The sequence below is a fragment of the Podarcis cretensis genome (assembly GCF_951804945.1).
Source record: "Podarcis cretensis genome assembly, chromosome: 6".
NCBI classification, from domain to species: domain Eukaryota; kingdom Metazoa; phylum Chordata; class Lepidosauria; order Squamata; family Lacertidae; genus Podarcis; species Podarcis cretensis.
In genome coordinates this window covers 7,963,055-7,976,876 of record NC_137175.1, presented here as the reverse complement: position 1 = coordinate 7,976,876, position 13,822 = coordinate 7,963,055, and the positions used below count along the sequence as shown (strand labels likewise).

Here is a 13,822-nt window from a genome sequence, read left to right as displayed (position 1 = left end):
GAGAACAATTGCAATATGGTTGTATTTGCTGGATTAATTTTCATTCTGGACATGGGGCGAGGAAGTGAATACCAGGAATTTTAGCTCTCGTTTCCATTTCGTTTGCTGGGATTCTCTGACATCCCAGCACTTTGATGGGGAATCAAGTTCAGGGCAACTGCTGGAGCGATACTCACTGTTGAGGTAGCTATGTAGGTTCCCCTTCCTCATCAACTCGGTGACAATGTAGACAGGTTCTCCTACAGAGCAGATGGCCAGGAGTTTGATGAGCCTCGTGTGTTTCAGACATTTCAAGTTCTGAATCTCTTTGGCAAAATCATCCCTCATGTCAGCTGTGGAAGAAAGACCAAAACGCTGCAGGGATGTAGGGTTTCTCAAGGAAATTCTATGGGTGGGGTCCTCCAGGAAAGTAGCTTACCCCTCACAGAGCTACAATTCCCAGCACCCTTCACAAACTTCAGTTCTTGGGAATCTTTGTGGGGATGTGTGCTTTACACGTATGGTGTGTCCCAGGGCTGGGTTTAGGTTTGATGAGGCCCTAAGCTACTGAAGGTAATGGGGCCCTTTATATATCCAGCTGCCCTTTGTCAACAACAAATTGCCACTGTTTTTTGTGTTGAATAAAGCGATTTGCACATGTTGCCGTGCAACCAGTCCATGCAGAATGTAGGCACCCTATATATAGAAATGAGCAAACCAGTGATATTTTAGGGAGGGCCCACAACACGAAACACTGTTGCTGTACAGTGGTACCTCGGGTTACATACGCTTCAGGTTACGCACTCTGTTAACCCAGAAATAGTGCTTCAGGTTAAGAACATTGCTTCAGGATAAGAACAGAAATTGGGCTCTGGTGGCACGGCGGCAGCAGGAGGCCCCATTAGCTAAAGTGGTGCTTCAGGTTAAGAACAGTTTCAGGTTAAGAACGGACATCCGGAACAAATTAAGTACTTAACCCAAGGTACCACTGTATGTAGGTTTTATTTTTATTTTTATTATCTTATATTTTGGAAATGCACATCCAGTTTTTTCTCCTTTAATTTTTTGGGGGCACCCAAGAGAGTGGGGCCCTAACCTATAGCTTATTTAGCTTATATGTAAATCCGGCACTGGTGTGTCCACAGCCTGTGTTGGACTCCCATTCCCATGAGCCCCAGCCGGCGTGAGCAATGGCCAGAGATGATGGGATGTCCCTAGCCCTACCTGACGATGCTGAAGGTTGAGCCAGGAAACTCCTGCTGTACCCCTGAGCTACAGCCCATCCCTGAAAGAAGGATTCCGCAACCAATGACATGTTCTGCACCCCACAAACCTTGCTTCATGATTTTGATGGCCACCGGCACTGTGTTCTTCCATGTTCCTTCCCACACCTCTCCAAAGCATCCTTCTCCCATCTTCCTCCAGAGCTGGAACTCTGAGCGGGGACGTTCCCATTGGTCCGTCTCAGTAGGCCTCTGAAAAAGGGCAGGCACATGGGGGGAGGGAAATACTTGTCAGGAACGTCCTACTCTCGTGTAGGACCCTGGAGACGCATGCTCACCTGGCATGTTCTCCTCCTCCTGGTCGATCATTCGGGAGCTTCAAAAGCTTTCTTCTGCCCGAACATCATAGCGACTGATTCAAAAAAGCCTTAGCAGACTTAGGGATCCGCAGAGTATTCACAGTTTGCGTAACAGAACTCAGTAGCACAGCATTTTGTTTATTTACATATAATACACTCAGAGCCTTCTGCTTTAGCTCCTTCCTCTTTCTCATCAGACAGCAAAGAGACAAAGAACAAAGGACAATAGTTTCACTTCACGGAACACAGTACAGTCATATCTCATGTTACGTTTGCTTCACATTGAGCGTTTTCAGGTTGCGTCCTGCGGCGACCCGGAAGTACCAGAAAGGGTTACTTCCGGGTTTCGCTGCTCATGCATGTGCAGACGCGCAAAATGATGTCATGTGCATGCATAGAAGTGGCGAATCGTGACCCGTGCATGCACAGACGCGGGTTGCGTTCTTCTCATGTTGCGAATGGGCCTCCGGAATGGATCCTGTTCGCAACCAGAGGTACCACTGTAATACCAAAACATCCTGTCTCCATCACTTCCCACACTGTGGAATGAAAACATACACTGTCATGTGATAGAGAACAATCCCATGACTGCAGACACGTGGAATAAATCTCCAACTACACTGAAACTGTAAGCCTGCCCAGGGCCTACCTGAAGGCTGGTGGGCTCTCCGTCAGGGTTTTTTTAAAAACAAAGGGAGGGCGGCCATCTGTTAGGGATTTATTAGCTGTGATGCCTCCCTACATGGAAGGAATGGCCTTGTGGGTCCCAACTCTATGATTCTGTGGATAAGGTGATTGACAGGTCACACACCACAGGAAATGGTTACTTCTTGAGCCATATAATACAGAATGCAGATTTGCAACTTGGAATTGTACGTGGGGAATTGCATTCTCACTTTTAACAAAGAAAATCCGAAATGCAGTACATTCAGTGACCATTTTGCATGCGTCCAGTTGATGCATGACCCCCGATACATGGGTCGTTTTGGATCTGGAAGAGGGCAGAATGGGGCAGAATGGGGGGTTGGGACAGGGCGCAACTGGGCAGAGCAGGATTATGTGTGCTCTACGGATGCGCGCAGGGGTCAGGAATAAAACCCCCATGCAAAATGGTCTCCGCTGGTACAAGAAGGTGGACTCTGATCTTTGTGGAGTTAGATGATCTCAGGTGATTTCAATAGACTTGAGTCAGGGGTCAACAGTGGTTTTAGGTCCAAAGGGGCCATGGGTGTCACCCCCTCACTTCTCTCTCCCTCCGGCGGATCAGTCCCGCTGAGAGGCGGACAGAAAGGAAGCGTGCCAACACACTCTGTGTTCTTCCAGAGGATATGAGTAAATGTCTGATCCATTACAATTAATATGAGCCTTGAAAAGAACATAGAGCAGAAGGAGGAAGTGAGGAAGAGTGTCATTCGTGCCATTTCATCCTTCAGCTCTATGTACCGTATTTTTCACTCCATAAGACACACCTGACCATAAGACGCACCTAGTTTTTAGAGGGGGAATGCAAGGGAAAAAATATTCTTTAAAGGTAGCTCTGAGCAGAGCCTGTATGCATCCCAGGCTCTGCTCAGCGCTCCCTTTCACGAGCCGCATGGAGCGTGTGTGCGGCGCTTGCAGGCTTTTTCCCGAGGAGCAATGGGCTGCCCTTCTCCCACCTCAGGGAAAAGCCCCCAAGAGCCACACACACGCTCCGCGCGGCTCGTGAAAGAGAGCGCGGCTCTTGGGGGCTTTCCTGGGAGGTGAGGGAAGGGACTGAGGGGCTAAGCCAGAAGCTAGAACAGCAAGAGGGAGCGCTGCACAGCAATCGCTCTTGCTGTTCTGGCTTCTGGGATAGCTGCGCAGCCTGCATTCGCCCCGTAAGACGCACACACATTTCCCCTTAGTTTTTAGGAGGAAAAAAGTGCATCTTATAGAGCGAAAAATACGGTACTTTTCAAGGGAGAAGGTAACCAGCCTCATGACCGGGACAGACAGACAAGGACATTGAAAAGAGGGCTCAGGTGTTTTATGAGCACTACGGGAATAACTTAAGGGTGCCATTGTGCCCACGGGACCATGTTGGAGACCCTGGATTAAGTATTTCTAACTCTGCATAAGATCAAGCTGTTTGGTTTGAAGGGCTTGGTTCTGGTTAGCACCCAAACTCCTGGGAAAAAAATGTAACTGTAAACAGGGAAATGATATAAAGAAATTTTGAAAAGAAAATCTGGATGACAAGAACTAAAGAGAGAGAAAAAACCAGACGGACAGACAAACCCAACCCTGCTGTTTTGTGTTGCTTGATCAGAGGTAGGAAAAGATGGTGGGAGGTATGAATTAAGGAGACAGGCTGAGGTTTCTAGGTGGGGCCTGGCCTGAGGCCAGAAAAATTTGGCAAGTGTGCGCAGGTGACTAGGAGGTGTGGAATCTATAGCAAGGAAACTGGGTAGGTGAATGTGAAGGCAGGCAGGGTGCCAGCCCTCTTTTTTTAGCCCGATCTTTCAGCCCCTCCCAGGAAACTTCAGAAGTGTCTAACTGGGTGATGTTTCCAAGGCAGCAAAATCTGGAGGAGGATCCCATCTTATACGGGGGAAAGGTACAAGGGCAACATTTCTCATTGCTGAATTGTAATTTTGCGTCAATTAGAAATCCCTCCTCCTGCGATGTAATCTGAACTTAATAATAACAATAATAAATTTTGAAACTATGTGTGTGTGCATGAAACCCACAAGCGTCACAATTCAGACTTCCACTTCCAATATGGCCACGGAGTCTCGACGTTTGGCTACAGAATTCAGTCACAGAAAAATATGCATTAGGTTATGGGTGTCAGCGTTCCTATCCCCAAAAGCCCCCCAAATTTCAAAGATGTGGCATGTGAATTTGCAATTGTGCAGGCTGAACCGCAAATAAAAATGAATAGATGGAGGGAGGGACAATCAGATGTAATGGAGAGAGTCGTGTTTGGTTTCCAGAGTGTACAGACATAGAGCAGCCCCATGCTAGCCAGAGCTGATGGGAGTCCCAGTCAAAAACATCTGGAGAGCACCAGGTCAGGGAAGGCTTACATGGAGATACTGAATGGATAGAGGAGGACAAAAGTAATACAGAAGACAAGCGGAAGACAGAAGTAATGCATAAGAGGAGGACAAAAGTAATACAGAAGACAGAAGTAATGCATAAGATCAGAAGGAAATGAGTGATGATACAGGAAAACATACCTTTTGGATGCAGGGATGAAGCAAGGGACTATGTATGACATTCCAGTTGGCTGTGTAGTAGGCAAGGAGCTGCTCCAGATTTGGAAACATGTGTCCCTTTTCCAAGTAAAAACTCCCTCCAGGCTCTTTGTAGATTCTGAAATGTCGCACTTTGGTATGGTTCCGAACTGAAGGTTGAAGGGAAGGAGAAGACGACACAACGTGTGATTGCTCTGCCCCCAGAAATACGGTATGTCTTGAGCTAGCCCTGGTTTCCAAGCATGCTAGAAAAACACAACCTGTGCTGCTTTTAGAAGTAGTATGACTCCTGCAACACGTTGGCGACTAATATACACACAATAATTACCAAAGTGATTATACATTCTTTATCAATCTTCTGAGAAAAATACAAAACCTTATGCAAAGCCACAGAGACTCGCGAACTGCCCAGCCTAAGATGAACTTATAATATCTGATTTCAATGGATTTTTCAAGTGCTTAACTCAGTCTTTTGTTTTCTTTATCTTTTTAGTTAATAATAATAATAATAATAATAATAATAATAATAATAATAATTTATACCCCGCCCATCAGACTGAGTTTCCCCAGCCACTTTGGGCGGCTCCCAATCAAGTGTTAAAAACAATACAGCATTAAATATTAAAAACTTCCCTAAACAGGGCTGCCTTCAGTTGTCTTTTAAAGATAGGATAAGTTCATGAAGGTACCAACAAAAGGTAAGTTTGGTGTTGTTCACAATACCGAGAGCTGCTAGTGAAGTTGTAGATGGATGTTAATGAAGTTGTAGATGACAGGGTGCCTGCGTTTTGCACCTGTTTCGCCCTGGCAGTCCAAGTAATCAAGAGGCCGCTGTTTGTTTTTACTGGGGCTTGCAGGTAGCACATTCCCAAGGCAGTTTTCTGGGCTTCTTCAGTTGTCTACTTTCAAAGCCTTGATACGTATATTGATATTCAATTTCATAGAGAATACTATTTCTTAGCTTAAGCTTAAGAGACTGATTTGCTTAGCCTTCCAAGCATGGCTTCTCCCTCTTAGGTAAAGGTAAAGGGACCCCTGACCATTAGGTCCAGTCGTGTCCGACTCTGGGGTTTCGGCGCTCATCTCGCTTTACTGGCCGAGGGAGCCGGTGTATAGCTTCCACAGCGTACAGCATACAGCGGCGTACGGAAACGCTGTTTATCTTCCCGCCTGAGTGGTACCTATTTATCTACTTGCACTTTGACGTGCTTTCAAACTGCTAGGTTGGCAGGAGCAGGGACCGAGCAACGGGAACTCACCCCGTCGCGGGGATTCGAACCGCCGACCTTCTGATCAGCAAGTCCTAGGCTCTGTGGTTTAACCCACAGCGCCACCAAAATCCAGATTTCGGCCTCCTGCATGATGGTTCTGACATGGGGTTGGAAAAGCGGAAAGAAAAGGGATGGAAACTGTCCTTGTCATCCACAACAATCCTGGAAGGAAATCCAAAGACCGTCGTTGGCGTGCTTCCAAGGTGGGCTCCAAATCTGATGATGGGAATGGACTAGCCAAACTTCTACATTGGCTCCCAGTATGTTTCCGAGCACAATTCAAAGTGTTGGTGCTGACCTTTAAAGCCCTAAATGGCCTCGGTCCAGTATACCTGAAGGAGCGTCTCCACCCCCATCATTCTGCCCGGACGCTGAGGTCCAGCGCCGAGGGCCTTCTGGCAGTTCCCTCATTGCGAGAAGCAAAGCTACAGGGAACCAGGCAGAGGGCCTTCTCGGTAGTGGCGCCCACCCTGTGGAACACCCTTCCAGCAGATGTCAAAGCGATAAACAACTACCTGACATTCAGAAGACATCTTAAGGCAGCCCTGTTCAGGGAAGTTTTTAACGTGTGATTTTACTGTATTTTTGGTTTTTATGGAAGCTGCCCAGAGTGGCTGGGAAGGCCCAGCCAGATGGGCGGGATATAAATAATAAATTATTATTATTATTATTATTATTATTATTATTATTATTATTATTATTATTATTCTAGAGTTAGTCTGAAGACTTTTGCTAGTGCCCTGTCACCGCTTAGCCTGCGGCCGTCTCATCCTTTGCACCAAATGACTTGTGTGGGAAGGACACCACTGTTTGTTTCACAATTTAGTATAATTACATGTGAGAGAGGGAATGTTTGTATGTGCGGTGTTAGTAATTAGCATTTGTAGATCCGAGAAGATATTCCGTACAAGAAAGTTTCTGGAGTGAGCTCATCCTCCTCAGTATGAAGACAGCTTTGCGAATGGCTCAATATTAAAAAGCCACTTGTGGGTGTGGGTGTGTTTTTTTGGGGGGGGGGAGGGGGCCTGTAAGCTGGTTACATCCCATAATAATGTCATGGAGAGCTTTTTTTTAGTTGGAACTCACTGGAACTCAGTTCTGGCCCCTCTCAGGTGAGCGCCATTGCCATTATAAGAGAACAAGGGAGGTGTTCGTGGTGAGTTCTGACACCTCTTTTTCTGGAAAAATAACACAGCTGATACAAGCTTGTGGGGTGCCTGAACTCCCTGTCTAATTCCTGAGGAATTTGGATGCAGAGGTGGTTTTTTCCCCCTTTCCCTATCCTGTACCTGCAAGGGCAAATTTTATTATTTTTATTTTTAATACAGGTGTTTTGTGCAAGAACAGTTTTGCACAAAGCAGCTTTTTTTTTTTTTAAAATGTTTTTCTTATGTTCTTATTTATTAAATTTCTATACCGTCTCAGGGAGATTCACAACATAAAAATACAATACAAAAACACAAAATGCATAACAAAAATAAGAACAAAAACAAATCGATAATCCCCTTTGGGACAATGGAAACAAAATAGCTTGGCTGTGCTTTGGTGTGATAGATGGCACCCAGCAAAATGCCATCATGCGTCTAAAACACACACACACACACACACACACACACACACACACACACACCGGCCCATGCAATGGGCTTTCAGTGCACCCAGACATGCCATTTTATGTTGGAGCACCAAAACAGCATCGCCCAAAATTCTGGGCATGCTCAGTGACCGCGGAATGTTGGAGCCCGATTCGTTCTTGGAGGGTTGCTATTTCCAGAAAAAGGTGGAAACTTTAACATGCCTATAATTAACCAAGCTGGAAACATCTGCTGGAAGCCTTGTTGATAAACATCCTAAGAACAAGATGGTTGCTGCTATCTTTGAATGCTGAGGTCAGCACCGGAGGTCCCCGCCCTCAATTTATGTAGACTTTTAAAGTTATTGTTTCTTATTTTACAGGTGCAGACTCTTTCGCTTCTGCAGATTGCTTTCCTTCTTTGAAAAAGAAGCTTAAAGTGCTTGAAACTCACCTCCACCCTCTTCCCCTACCCCCACCGACTGTGAGAATAGGTACTCAAACGCCCCAGTTCCCTGACCTTCCCTGCCACTCCCTTGTACAGTAAGCCTGAGAGTTTCTCTTGCCTCTGCAAAGCAGTGGCCCAATCTGCCGCCCCACATTTGCTGGGAACAAACTCAAGAGCAATTGCGAAACGCTTCTTATCTGTCCTTTCACACACATATATGAAAGGGCAGCAGCGATCTTGCATCAAGGATATTGTTGCCAGGGGCCTCTACTCACCAAGATGAGTGCCTACGTTCAAGGACAACTCCCTTATGTGCTGGGTGATGTCTGCTTTTCAATATTGTGATACAGTGGTACCTTGGTTTACAGACGCTTCAGGTTACAGATGCTTCAGGTTACAGACTCCGCTAACCCAGAAATAGTACCTCAGGTTAAGAACCTTGCTTCAGGATGAGAACAGAAATTGTGCCACAGTGGCGTGGCGGCAGCGGGAGGCCCCATTAGCTAAAGTGGTACCTCAGGTTAAGAACAGTTTCAGGCTAAGAACGAACCTCCAGAACGAATTAAGTTCTTAACCTGAGGTACCACTGTATAGGTAAAGGTTGAGTCCAGACAAGGGCGACTATGGGGTTGCAGCGCTCATCTCGCTTTCAGGCCGAAGGAGCGGCGTTTGCCCACAAACAGCTTTCCGGGTCATGTGGCTAGCAGGACTAAACCACTTATGGCACAATGGGACACCCTGACGGAAGCCAGAGCGCACGGTTACCTTTCCGCTGCAGCAGTACCTTTTTATCTACTTGCACTAGTGTGCTTTCGAACTACTAGGTTGGCAGGAGCTGAGACAGAGCAACAGGAGCTCACTCCGTTGCAGGGATTCGAACCACCGACCTTCTGATCTGCAAGCACAAGAGGCTCAGTGGTTTAGACCACAGCACCACCTGCATCTCCATTTGTGATATAAAGGTAAAGGGACCCCTGACCATTAGGTCCAGTCGTGACCGACTCTGGGGTTGCGGCGCTCATCTCGCTTTACTGGCCGAGGGAGCTGGCGTACAGCTTCCAGGTCATGTGGCCAGCAGGACTAAGCCACTTCTGGCGAACCAGAGCAGTGAATGGAAACGCCGTTTACCTTCCCGCTGGAGCGGTACTTATTTATCCACTTGCATTTTGAGGTGCTTTTGAACTGGTAGGCTGGCAGGCGCAGGGACTGAGCAACGGGAGCTCACCCTGTCACAGGGATTTGAACCGCTGACCTTCTGATCAGCAAGTCCTAGGCTCTGTGGTTTAACCCACAGCGCCACCTTGCGTCCCATGGCACATGGGTTAGGAGCCTCTTAAAACAATGAGCCTTATGGAGCTCTGCAGGAATAAAGTCTGTGTAGAAGCAGTTGGTAAGGACGCAGGTGGCGCTGTGGGTTAAAGCCTCAGCGCCTAGGACTTGCCGATCGAAAGGTCGGCGGTTCGAATCCCTGCGGCGGGGTGCGCTCCCGCTGCTCGGTCCCAGCGCCTGCCAACCTAGCAGTTCGAAAGCACCTCCGGGTGCAAGTAGATAAATAGGGACCGCTTACCAGCGGGAAGGTAAACGGCGTTTCCGTGTGCGGCTCTGGCTCGCCAGAGCAGCGATGTCACGCTGGCCACGTGACCCGGAAGTGTCTTCGGACAGCGCTGGCCCCTGGCCTCTTAAGTGAGATGGGCGCACAACCCCAGAGTCTGTCAAGACTGGCTCGTACGGGCAGGGGTACCTTTACCTTTACCTTTACTAGAAGCAGTTGGTGGGGTGGCACAGGTAGCTCAGCCTTGCTCACCTGCCTTCCCATCATACCTAAGAGGCGCTAGGAGCAAAGTACAGCAACAGGAGCATTGGACAGGCTCCATTGCCTTGCCCACCTTAGGCCTAGCATGCTAACATTTGGTGCTGGGAAGGCAGGAGAGCAATGCCTGCCCCTCTGTCTGGTTCCACCATCGGCCGCTGGTTGCATGCTGAAACTGGATGGACAGGTATGCTGAAGACTCACCTCTTCCTCCTGCCCGTTGGCACCTGAGATATATTTATATACACTTTAGGACACACCCCATTCGACTGATTGTAAATTGCTTTAACTGATAGCGGTCAAGAAGGAGCTTTCTGCACATGCTGTAGAGGGAAGAGAGGGGCAGTTGGGGCTTGTCAACCTGGCAAGGTGGTCCATCTAAAAGGTAAAGGGACCCCTGACCATTAGGTCCAGTCATGGCCGACTCTGGGGTTGCGGCACTCATCTCGCTTTACTGGCCAAGGGAGCCGGCGTACAGCTTCCGGGCCATGTGGCCGGCATGACTAAGCCGCTTCTGGCGAACCAGAGCAGCACACGGAAACGCTGTTTACCTTCCCGCCGGAGTGGTACCTATTTATCTACTTGCACTTTGACGTGCTTTTGAACTGCTAGGTGGCCCCTCTAGGAGAAGGAAAACTCTGGTCCTAAACCTCCACTGGCTTGCAGCTGTACTCATTTGTGTGTAAGGCTTCGGGATAAAACCCTGAGGAAAATCTGTCCCTGTTTCCTTGCAGGACATCTTGGGAAGAAGAAAAGGCTAAGGAGTAAACCCTACACAAATTAGGAGTGGAGTCCCTAAGATGGTTGGATGGCATACTGTTTTATGCCTCCTTCCGGCAAGTCCTGCAGCCAAGCTGGTGCCAAATGTATTGCTCTGCTTTCCTTTGGACCACATCAGCGAAGCGGAGAGGGGGTTCTTCTTGTCTGGGCAGCCCAGGATCCCCACATGCGCTGCCCATGCAGCGCCCCCCTTAGAGAATGTGCACTCCATTGTCTCTTGAGACAGAAGGATGCCGAAAACAACAATCCTGATATCTTACAGTGAATAATGCGTAAATAATCCAACAAATAAAAATTATAATTAATTATTGCTTTGTAGTCTGTGAATTGAGGGACGTGGGTGGCGCTGTGGGTAATAACACAGAGCCTAGGACTTGCCAATCAGAAGGTCAGTGGTTTGAATCCCCGCGACAGGGTGAGCTCCCGTTGCTCGGTCCCAGCTCCTGCCAACCTAGCAGTTCGAAAGCACGTCAAAGTGCAAGTAGATAAATAGGTACCACTACGGCGGGAAGGTAAATGGCATTTCCGTGTGCTGCTCTGGTTCGCCAGAAGCGGCTTAGTCATGCTGGCCACATGACCTGGAAGCTGTACGCCGGCTTCCTTGGCCAATAAAGCGAGATGAGCGCCGCAACCCCAGAGTCGGCCACGACTGGACCTAATGGTCAGGGGTCCCTTTACCTTTACCTAGTCTGTGAATTATTATTGTTTTTTTAAACCCACCAGCGTTGAGCTTCAACTGTGGCAAATGGATCAAAAAAATGACATGTCAATCTATGCCATACAGATTCTGACTCAGTTTTTAGTATCTGCCAAGGCTGACTTCCTTTCCCCAAGGAACCATGGGAGATGCAGTTTGAGGAAGGCATGGAGAATTCTTCCATCGTGGAACCACATTGAACACACTCCCTTGGGGCAGGTATTGGCAGTTCAGCTGGCTCAAAGCACTCATGAAGGCATAAGGAGAGATTTGGTTACCTGATAGAGAGTATTCCCCTTTGTTACTCTCACTATCCCGGATGAGGAAGGAGCCATGGCGATTCGGAGGCGAGAGGAGGAGATGGTTGGCATTGGTTCTGCTAATCCCACTTATGTACCAGCTGGAAAAGAAAGTGACATATGAATCTTTTTCTTGCTTGCTTCCTCTCTCGATATACTTTTAGCTTGGCACTCATCATAATTGATGATTATCACCGCCAATTTATACATTGCAGGGGGTTTGGATTAAATGATCCTCGGGACCCTTCCACCTCTGTGGTTCTTTGAGTTGATTTCTATGGAATCATTTCAAGGCAATGTACAATAAAACAACAAAGAACAGTTTAAAACAATTAAGAACACCACCCCACTCTAAACAAAATTAAAGTCTTCCAAAGCAGACACACATCATGGCAAAGACCCATTTATGCAGCTGGGAGAGCCAGTTTGACCCCATAGTGGTGTGGGATATTATATAGGAAATCAACAATATTATTATTATTATTATTATTATTATTATTATTATTATTTTGTTGTTGTTGTTGTTATTGTTGTTGTTGTTGTACCCCCACCCATCTGTCTGGGTTATCCAGCTAGGCACATGAAGGGGCTGAGGCTCACAGAGCCTTTTTGTAAAATTTTCTAGAGAAAACTCTGTGAGATCACTTCTTTTGTCCCTTGGCAGGAAACTATAACACTACAAACTTCCTGCCTGCCTGGGCACTCTCTTCTTTCTTCACCGTACAGCTCAGAAACCTTACATAAACTTACATTTTGGACTTTTGTCTAAACCTGCCTTCATTTTGCTACTGTAATTGCTACTTAGAGTATGTAAGTAAATGCTACTTTTATTTCTTCACAAAACCATGTTTGTGTGATTGTTGTTTTTAAGGGGGAGAAAAGGGGGCAATGCCAGGAAAATCCAGTCTGCCTTAAAGCATCCTAGATCGTTGTTTCTAGAAGGTTAAATCAATCTTGTCTTAGCTTCCAAGTTTAAGCTGCAAAGGATAGCACTCTGCTGAGCTTACTAACATGAGCAAGGCAGGAGAATAACTAAACAATATATCCTCTTCTGGTGTCTAAATCCATTCCGACAAGTGGGGCATGATAAGAGCAGAAGAACATAAAAAGAGCCTTTCAGCTGGATCAAGCCAAAGGCCTATCTTAGTCCAGCATCCTGTTCTCACAGTGACCGACCAGATCCCTGTGGGAAGCCTAAAAACAGGTCCTGATCACAACAGCCCTCCCTCCACTTGTGGATCCCAGCAATGGGCATTCAGAGGCACATAGCCTTCAACTCACAAATCAGAACCTTTGAATTACATGAAATTTAGCTTAAAAGAATCAAAATTACTCTCAACCAACAATCTTACAATTGCCTGGGCACAGAGATAAGTCTTTGCTTGCACTGCCAGCCCTGCCGTTAGACAGAATTGGGCAATTGTCTCAGGGTGCAGGGCAGCAGTGAGCTCCTCAGCTATTCCCCTCTGTTGGGAACCAGAGCTATGTTTGCCGCAGGCCTGCCGTATTTCTCCTAAACTAGCCCCAGGGGCTAGCTCATTGGCCGAGAATTTTCATTGTATGCAGAAGGTAGACAGCATCTTAAAAAGCAGAGACATCACCTCGCCAACAAAGGTTAAAGCTATGGTTTTCCCAGTAGTAATGTATGGAAGTGAGAGCTGCACCATAAAGAAGGCTGATGGCCGAAGAATTGATGCTTTTGAATTATGGTGCTGGAGGAGACTCTTGAGAGTCCCATGGACTGCAAGAAGATCAAACCTATCCATTCTGAAGGAAATCAGCCCTGAGTGCTCACTGGAAGGACAGATCCTGAAGCTGAGGCTCCAATACTTTGGCCACCTCATGAGAAGAGAAGACTCCCTGGAAAAGACCCTGATGTTGGGAAAGATGGAGGGCACAAAGAAAAGGGGATGACAGAGGATGAGATGGTTGGACAGTGTTCTCGAAGCTACCAGCATGAGTTTGACCAAACTGCGGGAGGCAGTGGAAGACAGGAGTGCCTGGCATGCTCTGGTCCATGGGGTCACAAAGAGTCAGACACGACTAAATGACTAAATGACTAAACAACAACAACAACAACAACATGCAGAAGGTTTCAACTTCAATTTTTTCCAGTTAAGGCTGGGAGAGGCCACTCTCTGAAAACTTAGATAGTCGCTGGC

General features: G+C 47.2%; 1 protein-coding gene across 1 annotated transcript in view; it reads right to left on the bottom strand.

The window, feature by feature from the left end:
- SRMS (src-related kinase lacking C-terminal regulatory tyrosine and N-terminal myristylation sites) overlaps positions 1 to 13,822 on the bottom strand; it is a 47,368-nt gene that overhangs the window by 12,882 nt on the left and 20,664 nt on the right. Inside the window, exons 2-5 of the mRNA XM_079979539.1 lie at positions 11,640 to 11,761; positions 4,765 to 4,931; positions 1,313 to 1,454; positions 177 to 332 (exon numbers count right to left, since the gene is read on the bottom strand). Of these exons, the coding sequence (XP_079835665.1) occupies positions 177 to 332; positions 1,313 to 1,454; positions 4,765 to 4,931; positions 11,640 to 11,761 (587 nt within the window). The remainder of the gene's footprint in view (positions 1 to 176; positions 333 to 1,312; positions 1,455 to 4,764; positions 4,932 to 11,639; positions 11,762 to 13,822) is intronic.